General features: G+C 40.6%; 2 protein-coding genes and 2 long non-coding RNA genes across 6 annotated transcripts in view; 1 reads left to right on the forward strand and 3 right to left on the reverse strand.

The window, feature by feature from the left end:
• Positions 1-14,788, reverse strand: part of LOC143367066 (uncharacterized) — a 391,763-nt gene that overhangs the window by 167,075 nt on the left and 209,900 nt on the right. The window lies entirely within an intron of this gene.
• LOC143367001 (fatty-acid amide hydrolase 2) overlaps positions 1-14,788 on the reverse strand; it is a 174,392-nt gene that overhangs the window by 138,467 nt on the left and 21,137 nt on the right. The gene's annotated exons all lie outside the window — the stretch shown is intronic.
• On the reverse strand, positions 948-2,354 carry LOC143367101 (uncharacterized). Its single transcript, XR_013084963.1, has 2 exons — positions 1,729-2,354; positions 948-1,073 (listed from the first exon to the last, which is right to left on the reverse strand). It is a non-coding gene; the product is annotated as an uncharacterized LOC143367101 (long non-coding RNA).
• LOC143367007 (uncharacterized) lies at positions 9,323-11,241 on the forward strand. The gene is made up of 2 exons (XM_076808595.1): positions 9,323-9,577; positions 9,872-11,241. The coding sequence occupies exons 1-2, from the start codon at positions 9,382-9,384 to the stop codon at positions 11,197-11,199; spliced, it is 1,524 nt and encodes a 507-aa protein (XP_076664710.1). The 5' UTR covers positions 9,323-9,381; the 3' UTR covers positions 11,200-11,241.

The following is a 14,788-nucleotide window of genomic DNA, read 5'->3' on the forward strand; positions in this document are numbered from 1 at the left end:
TGCCATGATCTTTTATTCGACAGTATTATATGTATCACGCTTATACTTATATATATATATATATATATATATATATATATATATACGTGCAGTTTTTGATACACGATTATAACGGTGGTGGGTTTAAGGTATTAAAATAAAAGGGCCCCAGTGGGCATTATACCTGTACACGTCCTATTTTCATTTTTCATAGATTCTTGGGGAGGGCAAACGAACCAGGAAATGTACTGCGAAATTTTTCAAGATGAGCATGGTCTACCGACATGCACCGTTAAAGTTATACCGCCGAAATGCACCCCTTTGGTTCAACCTTGCGATGTGTATGTTTATAGGCAAGTAAAAATTTTAATAAAGCGGATTCAAAATTGTGCCTACTTGATTGAACAAGGACGCGAAGTTAATTCCCGCGAAGATTGTATCAAAATCCATTCGATAGTGCACCACCAGATGTCCTCCCCAATATTTTCCAATATGCTACAATACGCTTGGTTTGCTGCAAAACTGTGTGACAATAGGGAACTATTTAATAATGTGAATGAGGTATGCTTTGCTCTGGATATATTGAAAATAGCTTGCGCATGTAAGAATTCGGCGTTCATACGGTGTGCTAGATGCCGTGTAACGCTGTGCTTTGTCTGTTGTTACGATGCGTATCACTGTGGCTCGTGTGACACAAATAGTTGACGCGTAAAGCGCCAGAGTTTTTATATTATATGTTTTTTTTGCGTTTTGATACTCATAGTTTGTAACATGTATATATTAGATGTAAGTATTGTATATATCTGTACATATGTATTTTCGATAATTTAGGTAGCTTGCAAAAAAGAGCTTGGCGAAACATTATAAAAGGGGGAAAAAAGGGCAAAACGTCGAATATTAACGAGTCGGCAGTCGGCTAATTGTAAAACGCATCCAGGTACGCCGCGTAGAGTAATAAAATCGAAACCGGTAAATGTGAACCGTACGTTCGAGATCAAGGGCAGGTCACTGGAACACCCCCGGTTGACGCACTTATGTGCCTTTCGTGCCACGATGTACGCGACCCTTGTGGGTATGCTAACCGCCGTTCGCCACTATCTCGTTTCCAAGTTCTATTTTCTACTCTACGTGATTTATTTTTGGACGAAAAATCTAATTTATTGTAAATATTCCTATTTAAAAATGAATATGTGCAATAAAAAGTACGATTTTTCAAGCAAGAGACAATTTTAAATAAGATGTGTGTTTTTAATTGAAAGTGATGTCCATCTCCTGGGAGGTGGAGCACCGGTATACACCGTACACCCATACACATAACAGATGTTTACATATCTGTTAAATAGCATGAATTTGACAAACTTTGCATGTGAAAGGTGTAGGTATTCAAATGAATAAAAAAAAAATAATCGTATCAACAGTGAGACGTGAAATGACGACCTCATGCTTACTAGTCAGGAGCGCTACGCATGTTGTTTTAAGTAGGAACTGTTGGGAGAAGTCAATATCAAAGGCAAAACTGTTTACTGGAAAAATATCTTTATTCTTACACGTGTCGCTAAGAGCTCTCGAATCCAACTGCCGATCGAAAAACCGGCCGAGACCTCTCCGCGCACCGGGTGGGGGGGGGGGGGGCACGATGTCACGTCTTCCCGTCCGTTCTAACGCCCTCAACGGTGTTGCCATGGGCGTTACCTTACTGTTCGGCGGGAAATACAAAATGAAATATACCTCTACGTTTTTCAAACGCACTGACCCACGCTTCTCGTTGGTCATCGGCTTCTATCAAATATATATAAGGTAACTCCACATTTTTCAAAGTCGATTTTCTCGAATTTGGCTGGGAAGCGTGCCTTACTGCTTCGGGAAATTAAAGTCCGAGTGAAGACCTTCACGTACACTAAGTATAAACAATTTCTGAGTTTGCCAGTCCTGAAGGTCCCCTTGTCAGCCTGGAAGGAAGACCTGCAGGCAACTTCAGCCGAGCTGATATATGGAAGTTCGTTGCGTTTGCCGGGCGAATTTTTATCGCCATCGACGAACTCCGACACCGCGGTATTCGCAGAAGAACTGCGTGATTATTTTCGTAGCTTGGGGCCTACCGAACCATCGCGACATGGTACTCCTCGCGTGTTTATTTTTAAGGACCTTGCTGATTGTAAGCATGTTTTTGTTCGACATGACGCGGCGAAAAAGATTTTACAACAGCCTTACGATGGGCCTTACGTTGTTGTAAGTCGAAATTTAAAAACTTTCACTGTAAATATTAATGGTAAACATAAGGTAATTTCAATTAATCGGGTTAAGCCGGCATTTGTGATGGCCGATGATATTCCGGGTCAGCCGGATCGCACTCAGGCGTTGCCTTGTGACGATATAGTACCTCCTGACGTTGCGACACCGCGAGTTAATGACGAGATTCCACCTGTAAGTCCACCTGTAATTCCACCGGTTGTTCTATAATCCATTGCCAATCGTACCTGCTCCGGATTTGACTACGCCGGTAGGACGTTTTGTTACTCGCTATGGGAGAAGAGTCAAATTCCCGGACAGATTACAGGTCGGTGTTTCATAATTAGTGCTAATTACCACCGGGGGGGGGGATGTAGCGGTTTCGACGCTAGCTCATTCGTTGGAAGAACGGCCGATTTTACCGCTATGCGTCGGAGGCTTGGGTTTTTCACCGTGTTGCTGGGTGAGTCGGGCGATGGCCAACGCTGCGTATCTGACAGCCGGACTTGCCCAGGTAACGGATTTTCGGCGTGTCGACCTGTGATGCCAGATTGGGGACGGGTTCCCTCGAGAATTTCCCCCACCTCGCGCACACTACGCCGGAGCTGCGGGTCCGTGAGTTGGACTCCGAAGCGCTGAGCTCACGGACGCGCCGCTCCGGCGTAGTGTGCGCGAGGTGGGGGAAATTCTCGAGGGAACCCGTCCCCGATCTGGCATCACAGGTGCCGACGCGCTTGTTCCACCAAAATTTGCCGCGCGTTTTCAGCGTCGCTTGGGGAACGCGACCCTCTGAGGGGGCTGTATAAATAGCCCTCCTGAGGTGCCGCTCGCCCAGTCTCTCTTGAAACAGCCTATAGAGGCTACGTCACGCGTCGTGTAATTTTCCGCCGAAATCAATTATTGTTGCATCAGTGTTAAACTGAGTATCGCCATAACGCGATTAAAAAGGAGTGTGGTGAAATAGACCTTGGTATTAATATCCTTCTCACCCCTCAAAATATTAACTACGCTGCTCTCAGATAAGGTCAGAAAAAGGAATCCAAGGAGATGCAGATGTGTCTTATGGTTGGAAAAAAGCCGGTATACAGGTATCCGCGACCATATTTTCAAATGAGACCACACTGACTAGCTTTTTAAGGAACTTTGGTTTTTCCACTATAGGGAAAATCAAATTCTCACGGCTACACCTACGTCCATCACCAAGGACCACAAGTCAGTCTTGCATTAGTCTCCCCAGCAATATAATAATGTTAAAAAAAATGATATAGACATATTAATGTTATGATAATGATTCTGTAATTATTTGACTGATAAATATAAATCAAACAAATTTTAATATTTTTAAGAATTATAATTTCAATTAGGATAACAAATTAAATATGTAACGTTAAAAAAATCGTGTTTATCTTCTTAAAGTCATATTACAATACCCCATTGCTAGGGAAACATTTTTCGATCTTAACCTAAGAACATGTTCTTCTTTTCACAAGATCAATTTTCATCGCGGTTAGCGCACAGAACATTATTATAACTTGTTTATACTGTAGCGGAGTACGGTTTATTGCCTGACGAACGTAGAGAGATTAGCAATATAGTAGAGGAAGAAAATGCCATATCTGGTTCCCAAAAATTAATCAGGCGATTATCGGCCAGAGCATTTCGCCAGGGTCGCGGTTTATGACCGTACTGTCCCGCTAGTCGGGGGTAGAGAAGTTTCCTACAGTTTTGGACAATTTATGACATAATTGGTTACGCCTCGTAGCAGACGTGAACTCGAGGTATCGGAAACCGGAAACAGGAATGGTATGCTTTTTCTTCTTTATAGCAACTCGAAGACTTTCTGTTTCTCCTCTCTTCGGACCCTTTCGAACCGAAACACGTGGTGTCTGCTGTCTATCTCGAAGCAACGGGTACATTGGCAGTAAAAGGACGGAGCGCGGGCTTTTGTGAAAGTGTAGGATGGTTCGTTCGTTGCACTTCTGCAAAGCACGTGTGTTTCGAAAATGTGCTGGCTTCTTTTTACCTAAAGCCTCTTGTCCTGGTGGGAGTTAACTCATAATGGAACGAGAGAAACTACTTGGGGGTAGAGGAAGTTGCTTGAAAAAATCTTATCATTCAGCTAGCAATCTCGTCCTAGAAATGTTCTCCGCTCAAGAATATTACGCGATGTTATGGGTGTACGCCCGGAACAACGGGGACGCAAGTGCTACCGTGCGAGCGTTTGCACGGGAATACCCGCACATCCAAACCCCCAGCGAGGTTACAATTCGGCGTTTGGCGTCAAGTTTATACTCGACGGGGTCGATGATGCCGCGAGGCAGTAACGTGGGTAGACCCAGAGCCGCGCGGAACCTTGCGGTAGAAGAGAACGTGTTGGACGCCATAAACGAAGATCCGACCGTCAGCGTGGGCGACTTGAGCCGCCGCCTAGAGTAAGTCACAGTACAAGATAATTGCAGCAATTATTAATTGAGGAAAACGAATGTTATCTAATAATGGATGTTTCTGCATTTTCTTCTAGTGCCAGCAGAATGACGGTACACCGAACTCTGAGGGAAAACATGTTGCATCCGTACAGCTATGTGCGGGTGCAACATTTGCACCCCGGGGATGCCGACCAGCGGGTTGAGTATTCAGTGTGGCTGTTGGGAGAAGTGCAGCGGAATCCGTCGTTCTGCAAATACATATTGTGGACGGACGAAGCACTCTTCAATAGGGAAGGGTGCTTCACTTCCCACAATCGGCATTTGTGGAGCGACGAGAATCCACTAGCGCTTCGGACACGCGCAGCACAAGTCCGTTGGTCGATTAATGTATGGGCCGGCATTTGTGGTGATTACATCGTTGGGCCGTACATGCTGCTAGACAGGATGGACGGCCCAGCGTATAAAGTGTTTTTAGAGCATGTTCTGCCGGATCTCATGAACCATATTCCAATTGAGATCCGACGGAACATGTTCTATCAGCAAGACGGAGCTGGACCTCACTACGCCACAATTGCCCGCGACTACCTAAATCAAACCTTCCAGGACAGGTGGATTGGCCGCGGCGGTCCTGTTGCGTGGCCCCCCCCGGTCACCGGATATGACCCCGCTGGATTTTTTCTTCTGGGGCTACCTGAAGGTAATTTCATTATTGCTGTTACTTTTTCTTATAAGTATTCTTTTTTTTATTTACGTTTTGTATTTGTTGTACAACAATCATTTCAGGATGAGGTGTACCGTCAACCAGTAGATACACTGGAAGACATAGTCGTACGAATTCACGCTGCAGTAGCAAACATTACGCCACAAACATTGCAGGCCGTCCAAAGGCAGGTGATTGTACGCGCTAAGGCGTGCATAGACGCTGAGGGTGGCAACATAGAGCAACTGCTCAATTAATAGTAATCGGCCCCTTTCGGGGCCACCAATTTTTATAACGTAGGAACAACATGTTCCATGAAAAATAAATTAAGTGATCAGTGTTAGTAGCCGTGCAGTGAAGTGAATAATCGGTACATTAACCCGGACGCACTTAACGTTGCGACCCTTACTTTTGGGTGGTGTCGTATACCTGCGATCAGCTGAGCATTGGGCGCTACCCTACCATAAATCTTTTCGTCCACCGATGACCAGGATCGGTACAGTGACCAAGGGACACAGGTTTCCGAAAAGGAAGGAAAGGAATATCCGGAAGGGTGAGTTTTATTTAATTTATTGGTGATTATTAGGTGTAGAAATAAATTCTGTTCGATTTTAGGGTTCAATAACAGTTTAATTTAAAAAATATGAAAACAACTCAATCATCGAAATAATTTCCATTATTGTTAATTATCTTTTGCCATTTTTCTGGTAGCTTACGAATATCACTGCGATAGAAATTCGGTTGCTTTATACTGATTATGTAAATCCAGTCTGAAAGAATTTATTCTTACACCTAATATTATTTTTTAAATTTAGTTATGTTGGCCGTAATTAAACTACGGATTTTTACCTCAATAACGAATTACGATCACTTGTCATACATTTTTTGTTACATTACCTTTTCGTTTATGCCTTATTTGAAAACGAAATTTGCGTATTTCTTGTCCTCTCGCTTCAAACAATTATTATTTAAGATTCTGCTTTAAAAAAAAAAACTGTGTAACGCGGTTTCCTTCGATGCATGCCGACTTGCTTGTTCGTACGTTCGTAGTACAAGCGCAGCCGCCTACCGCGTAGCCAACGCTACCGCGGGAGCTCGGGCGGAAGGAGCTCGCTCTGATTGGTCGGGGGTTTTTGTTAATATCTCGTTGACGAAGCTTCGGACAATATTTTCGCTAAGGAAAAAGTTGTTTCAAATCACCCCCTGAGTCACTCCTTTCAAGGAACTCCGACATTTTTGGGACACTCTGTATACGCGCGTTCAAATATCAAAACAAAAGCACGCGCGAGGTATTAGGTGCAAGAAAAGTTAGGCCACTGAGAATTATGCCTAAAAACTGCCCTGCAGTTCTACAAGTTATTTGGTAAATGTTTTCTAATTACTTTATAGCGTGTTGGAGACCAAACGGCTAGTGTCCTAAAGCGGCAGTAAACCGTGACCCGCTAACAATCCGTTTTAGGGCTTCACGCAGATGGCTACATCATGGGACTCACCCCCGGGGAAAACACAGAAAATCACGTTCTTATTGTACAGGGTCATCCGTTAAAATTGCAACCTACACGCGCGCGAACAGGTAAAATGGCAACAGCGCCTCACGGACGCATTCGACTACAACCGTGCACCAGGTCTGCGTTCCGAGAGCTGCTTGCGACCGCTGGACAGCAGTGATGCCCGAGCTTCGAGAATTTTAGGATGGTCTCTTTTAAATTAACATCGCAAAGAACTATTGGGAATTTCCCGACCCAGGTAATCGAGGCGCGCCCTCTGCTTTTATGATCGGTTTACTACTCGTACAAGAGATTAGTGTAATAAGGTTTGAAAACAATGTTTGAAAACAAATTGCATTCCGATATCTTTTATACTTCAAAAGTTAAACGAAAAAGGCCCCAAATTCTTCAACCCGGAGAGAGAAAATTCGAATAGCTCTTAGCCACGTTAATTTGAAAGAGACCATCCTAAAATTTTCGAAGCTTGGGCATCACTGCTGTCCAGCTGTCGCTGGCAACCCTCCGACCGCCGCACAGTGGGGTAAACTGCTCCTTTCTGTGTCAAAATCAAAGAACTTTTGATAGGAATAAGATAGAGGGATGAATCTTTTTGGAGGTTAAAACTAATATGTTGCAGATTTAGGGAATATTGTTGAGAATGTATGACAAAGAAGTTTTGACCTTGAAAATCTTAGTCAAAGTTGACATTTTCGAAGAAAATTTCGGTTTTTCCATTATAACTTGTGGTTGAAGTTTTGCCTTTACTTGTTTTACATCATTTCCTATAGATTTTGACGCGCTGAATTCAAATCTGACCGCAGAATTGTTCTAGCCCTTCAGAATTCGAAGAAAACTGCGATTTAAAGGGTTACGCTCACAAGGGACGTTCCGCAAGCCGGAAATTGAGAAAATTATGAAACTCGATGTGCAAGTAGAATAGTTCATCCGTAACGCAACCCTATTTTTGTTGATGCCATAATGCAATTTTTCGGGATGAAATCACCCTTTGAAAAAATGAAGAATTTTCGGTTCCGTGGAATATCTCGAAAACGATGAGAAATATCGAAGAGAAGTTTAAACAGAAAGTACATCGTTCTCTTATATCTACAAAACCGCGTAAAAATAATTTTGGAAAAAATCAATATTTTTCAAGATACCCCCACCACCAACCCTTAAAATTAAGTTTTCATATTTTGTAAATATATGCTGAAATACCTCTGGATAATCTCTTTCCATACATATAAATAGTTTATGTGTTATATTTTTTTTTTGTAAACAAATGAAACCTGTATTATCGAATTTGAAGTCCATTTTAGCAGTTTCCAATAATAAATTGTATAGGTATATTTTTCCCCCTCCACGCGTACGATTTGTAAAGGTGGGATTTCTCGCGACCAATAATATTTGGAGTGCCGCAGAAAACTCCGCCCTCAAAAGGATGTACTCTGAAGGAAATATTATTTAAACTGCGGCTCACAGCGATAGTTGGTTAGTACAGAAAACATTTCTGTATACTTAGTACACACGGGAAGTATTCGACAGTTTGACGTGTCACAGTGTTGTATCAGTGTACCTGAAATGCCCACCTTGATGGTGAAATTTTCATCTCTGGAGAACGCGACGCTGATACACTGTGTATCAGCGTATCCTGCGCTTTACAATGCTGCGGACCCAACTCATAAAGATTATGGATTGAAAGATAACGTGTGGGAAGACGTGTCCACCACAGTAAAAAACAGGTAAAGTATTCTTTAATTATATTTATTTGCATCAACCATCAACTAGGGGCTATTAATACCATCGAAGAGTAGGGGAGACCGTTGCAAAATCGGACCGTTAAGAATAAAATCTGACAACTCTGACATTATTGTAAAAAAGAAATTGCAATTGGGATTCATTAGAATAAACTCTTTTTTAAATAATAGGACACATCCAATTTTTTTAATAGAAGGAAAAATTAAAATAAATAATGGTTTAAAAAATGATCAGTTTTTACAATTTTACCCCATGGTCTGGGGTACTTTGTTTAATTTTTTTGTTATTCTTTCTTTTTAGTTGTGGTCCTTTATTAAGATTAAGTTTTAATTTTGATAATTTCCTCTTTTTCCGTTTCTTTGTTAAGGGGGTATAACCGTTTGAAAGTGTCAAAAATCAGATTATTTTTTTTTACATATTTTCATAGATTGATGTTTTAGAAATATTATAAAACAAGTCCGATGTAAAAATTCGGAAAATTGACGAAGTTATAGGCATTTGAATGAGGCGACATGAGTAGCATGGGGCGGCACGGCGGCTCGACCGATCGCAGCGGTTCGGCCGTTCGCGTCGCGGATACTTACACCTACTATTAATTACCCCTGATTAAGAAACCAGCCCGTTTTTCTACATTTATAGCACTTAACCTTCAGCAGATGCCGTGCAGGGTGATTTTTGGGTCTAAATAGTCCGGGAATCCCCCAAGGGGAAGGGGTGGAGTTATTAATAAATTTATACAATCAGTGGGTAGAAAAGAGTATTAGCCATGAACCTTTAGACGTCAAAAATATGAGCATAGCAGTCAATGCTTTGCATAGCAAGCAACAGTGTGCATCGGTTCTCAGTGTTTCCAAATCGAAAAATATACCTACACGAAGTCATGAATTCGGCTCCAAAATGTGACAGAAAAGGTAGCCGAAAATCTCATCGACGGGCCAGTAAGCCTATAAAAAGGCACCCATCACGTTATCCTGATTGTGAGAAAGGGGAAACGAACACAAGTGCGTCAGCTAAGAAATTAAAAATGGATGAATATCAAGACGTGACCGTGGAATCTTCATTTGGGTACAGAATGTTGAATTTTATTCCTGTGTTTTCTGCAATTGGTGATTACGTGAAGTGCAAACATTGTGACAGCAATGTAGAATTTTCAGAATCAAATATCCGTGGACTTGGTTTCAAAGTGGAAATAAAGTGTAGTTCGTGTCCTTCTAAATTTATAAATTCCTGTCCGATTACCGATAATCACGCGTACGAAATAAATAAAAGATTAGTTTTTGTAATGCGGATCTTAGGAATTGGAGCAGCAGGGATTAGAAAGTTTTGTGGACTAATGGATCTCCCTAAACCTGTCATTCAATCAACATACGACGCGATAGTAAAGAACATTCATTGCGCCGCGGAAGCTGTGTGTAGAAATTCAATCCTCTGTGCGGCGACGGAAGAAAAATGTCTTACTGCGAAATATAACCAAGTTGAAGAACCTGCAGGCCTAACTGTTTCTGGGGATGGAACCTGGCAAAAAAGAGGTTTCTCCTCATTATACGGCATTACAGCTTTGATTGGACATTTTTCAGGAAAAGTTCTGGATGTCATAATTAAATCAAGTTTTTGCAAAGGCTGCGAAACCATGACAGAGAAGATTAATACTGCGAAATATGAAGAGTGGAAAGAAACCCATAACTGCTCTGTAAATCACGAAGGAAGTGCGAGCAAAATGGAAATGGACGGAATTAGTGAGATGTTTCACAGATCCGAAGGACTACACGAAACAAAATATTTAAATTACATCGGAGATGGGGATAGCAAAACATTTGCAGGACTATTAGCATCTTCCCCATATGGTGAACCTGTAAAAAAGAAAGAATGCGTTGGACATGTGCAGAAGCGTATGGGAACAAGGCTGCGCAATTTGAAAAAGAAAACCAAAGGGCTTGGCGGAAAAGGACACGGAAAATTAACAGCAAAGTTAATAGACGAACTCACAGTTTATTATGGGAAGGCAATTAGGAATAGCTGTCATTTCATTACACACATGAAAAGAGGAATTTGGGCAACTTTCTACCACAAAATTTCTACGGACAATAAGCCGCAACATCAAAATTGTCCTGCAGGAAACGGTTCCTGGTGTTCATGGCAAAAGGCGAAAGCTGAAAACAAATTGCACGAATACAGACATAAGCCTGCTTTAACGAGCGAAGTTGCCGAAGCAATACGTCCTATTTATGAAGAACTGAGCAATGATAATTTATTGGAACGATGTCTCGGCGGCTTTACTCAGAATAGTAATGAAAGCTTGAACGCGCTCTTCTGGAAAATTGCTCCTAAAACCATCTTCAGTGGTGCAACAATAATTGAAATAGCGGCCTTTATCGGCGCTGCAATCTTTAATGATGGACATAAAAGTCTTTTACATATATTGGACAGTATGAACATTAAAATCGGCCCTGGAGCCTACGAAGGGTGTTGGGCGGAGGATCATCACCGCATTACTTTGAGTACGATTCGAACGCATGAAGCCACTAAAGAAGCCAGAACTGCTAAACGATTGTCAAGAATAGCTGCTGAAGAAGCTGTTTCGTCTGCTGAAGGCTTACTTTATGCCCCTGGAATCGCTGATTAAGTGTGAGATACGAAAAATACAGTTTATCAGCAAAGCATCAGAGTCAAAACTTCAAACGCGTTTTTCTCGAAACTATATTTTTCATTACGGTGGCCCTAAAAACTCGCGCTACGTTCAACCAATTCACTTCCAATTTTGCATGCAGAATCATAATAAGATTCCGCATCGTCCAACGAAGGCTTTTTTTATTTCGATTCCCCGTTTATTATTTATAAAGGAAAAAGGTGGATTTTTCTCTTAGAAAAATTTAACTTTACCTTTGATCTCTCACCATTTCTTTATTTTTCAAAATTTTCAAAATCGCCTTCGTTGGACGATGTGGAATCTTATTATGATTCTGCATGCAAAATTTGAAGTAAATTGGTTGAACGTAGCGCGAGTTTTTAGGGCCACCGTTTAGCCGTCTAAAATCGAGAGACTTTCGGACATGTATCCGTAACTTCCGAAAAACAATAGTTTTTTAACTGAAACTTTTTTTATAAGTAGTTCATAATACTATGTAAACATAGTTAAAAAAAACGGGAAATCTGCATCAAACCGTTGACTTGTAAAAAAATCCACAAAATGTATACATTTTCCGAGGGTTCAAACGGGTATACCCCCTTAAACACATTTTGTCCAAACCTGGGTACCCTTTTTTACCTCGTACGGTTTGGCCCCAGCATACAATTTTATAAATATTACGAATTATCAACAATACCATGGAGAAGTAAAAACAAGCCTTTTAATTATTTACACTTTAATATGCAGCAACTAACACAATTCACACCAAAAAGTATCTACCTGAACACTGTCAAAAGTGTTTGAATTTCCTTAATGATCGGAAATTAGATCAGAGCCTTCAAAAACACACAATATGAGATAACCTTAGTAAACACGCTTGTAACACGACCATATTTTGTTGATGAAATAATGAACATCCCGGCAATATATCGCTGCAACGACGCGGAAAAATTTAAAGCAGTTTAAAGAATAACAGCACGGTCCCGGTTTTACCCAGGTAGGGGAGACCGGGGCTAAAAGTTCCGGGGGTAAGTTGTTCCGACGGCTCCATCTTCAAAATAAAAAGAGCGTTGTACTTTAAATTATTTTTTCCGTGTGAGTTGATCACGCCACTCTGTCGCCCACTTTAATAGCGTCCGCGACAGCGAATTGTGTGGTTGTAAGCAAGGACCTATTAGTCGCGTACCAGATAAGTAAAAATTTTTCTATAATTACTTTTTGGTCTATTTCAATTATTTAACGTCGATATTATAGATTGAATCGTTCTTATGGATCAAATGACATTTAAGAACATGGTGTAATAGTGTTTATCGTTTGAATACATGTATAAGCAGAATAGTCTTTGAAATTGCTACATGTGTGGGTAGGGGCTAGTTGTTACCGTGACTTGGGGCACGTTGTTACCGTGAAAACTTGCCCCGCCGCAAATAGGTCTGTGAAGATAGCACCCACAAAATTCGATTTTTTAAAAAAACTCAACGGCATTCGTTTGTTCATCGTATGCCCATGTTTGCCCATAAAAAAATTTTTTTTGCCCACCCTCCAAAAAAAGTTATGAACAAAATAAAAAATTTGTCTTCATCACCCACGATGAATGCATTTCAATTTTTTAAAAGAAGGATACGAATATACCCGACCTGGCCACGTTTGCCCACTCTCAGATTTCATTTGCCCACCCTCCAGAATTTAAATAAAAAATAAAAAGCTCGAAAAGAAGGGTACAGGTGAAGCAATCGCGTTAAAGTTCGATTTTTCTAGAAAATATTATCAAAATCGTTCTTTCAACGATGCAGTCCGTTAGTTTAGATGTAGAAGAGCTTTGCTCATGCATTAATTTCGTATGCCCACCCTCCAGAATCGAATTATTAATAAAGATAGCCAGGAAGTGCGTCGTTGGAAAGAATTCGAGAGTATCGCAGACATCTGTTTACGTTTCGGCAGTGGCACTCGGCGCTGCGACCCTTTAGAGTATCAGCGCTGCGTGTCGTGATCGAACGTGCCGAAACGTAAACAGATGTCTGCGATACTCTCGAATTCTTTCCAACGACGCACGAAAGTCAGTCAGTCTACAGAGTTCGGACGCAACTCTTGCAAGATCGTGCATTCATTTACGGTTTGTGAAGTAACTGTGAGATTATATTATTTTCCGTTGTGCGATATCATTGCGGTAATTAGTGAAAAATGACTAGAAAACCACTCTGGTGTTATTCTGCACATGCTGTAGATATGTGAAAAGTGTGAAGTATTCGATGAGCGATACAAATTGAAGTGTCGTTCGAATAAAGTGAGAAAGAAGTGTGTGCAACATTTCTTGGATAACATGTCACCAAACACCTTTAACCTTTACGGTAAGAACAATCGATTTTGATAATTCATTCGGAAAAAAAACGAACGGAAAGGTATTCGGTTCAACGGGTACCGCACTTCTTGGCTATCTTTATTAATAATTCGATTCTGGAGGGTGGGCATACGAAATTAATGCATGAGCAAAGCTCTTCTACATCTAAACTAACGGACTGCATCGTTGAAAGAACGATTTTGATAATATTTTCTAGAAAAATCGAACTTTAACGCGATTGCTTCACCTGTACCCTTCTTTTCGAGCTTTTTATTTTTTATTTAAATTCTGGAGGGTGGGCAAATGAAATCTGAGAGTGGGCAAACGTGGCCAGGTCGGGTATATTCGTATCCTTCTTTTAAAAAATTGAAATGCATTCATGATGGGTGATGAAGACAAATTTTTTATTTTGTTCATAACTTTTTTTTGGAGGGTGGGCAAAAAAAATTTGTATGGGCAAACGTGGGCAAACGATGGACAATCATTTCCCACCGTCAAATCATTAAAATGTTAAAAGGCGCAAGGGGACACGACTTCGATCGAAGTTATGCGTAAAGATAAATAAAAACTGTCGGTAGAGAATTCAATATCTGCCACATGATTCTATCGAGATTTATTAAAATACTACGATGTGGACAAGAGTCTACATTAGGCTACAAGTACAAATCTCAATAAGTAGGTACCTAAATACAGTTGAATGTAAGACTGATTAGTAGATTATAATTTTTATACCAAAGATAATGTTTATGGTTATTATATCGTTTTGGTTTTCTTTTAAAGATAATACATTTTTGTTGGTCCGAACCTTCATAAATAACCATTATTAATAAAATTCTGCTTTACTTCAATAGAAAATGAAATATTTCATTAAAAGGCAACTCTTATATCATAGTAACAACTTACCCCAATGCGATAACAACTTGCCCCATATAGGGGTAAGAAGTTCCGCTTCGATCAGCCACAAATAAATTACTTTCTATGGGAAACCTATTACAATATATTAAACACAAGCTTAAAATCAGAAAATATAATAAATTTAACAAGAAATTAGTCAATAGTGAAGAGAATAACTATATTATTTTCCAGTCATTCCTTATGTTTTATCGAAATCGGAACTTTTAGCCCCGGCCTCCCCTACACGGCTTTGTCCGAGTTTCCCCTAATATTTTTTATCATTAAAAATGTGAATTCAATATTTTGTGGACACACTATTCCAAAATGCTCCCCACCAATAGCTCCAATACAGTT

This window comes from Andrena cerasifolii, chromosome 3, assembly GCF_050908995.1.
Source record: "Andrena cerasifolii isolate SP2316 chromosome 3, iyAndCera1_principal, whole genome shotgun sequence".
Lineage (NCBI taxonomy): Eukaryota > Metazoa > Arthropoda > Insecta > Hymenoptera > Andrenidae > Andrena > Andrena cerasifolii.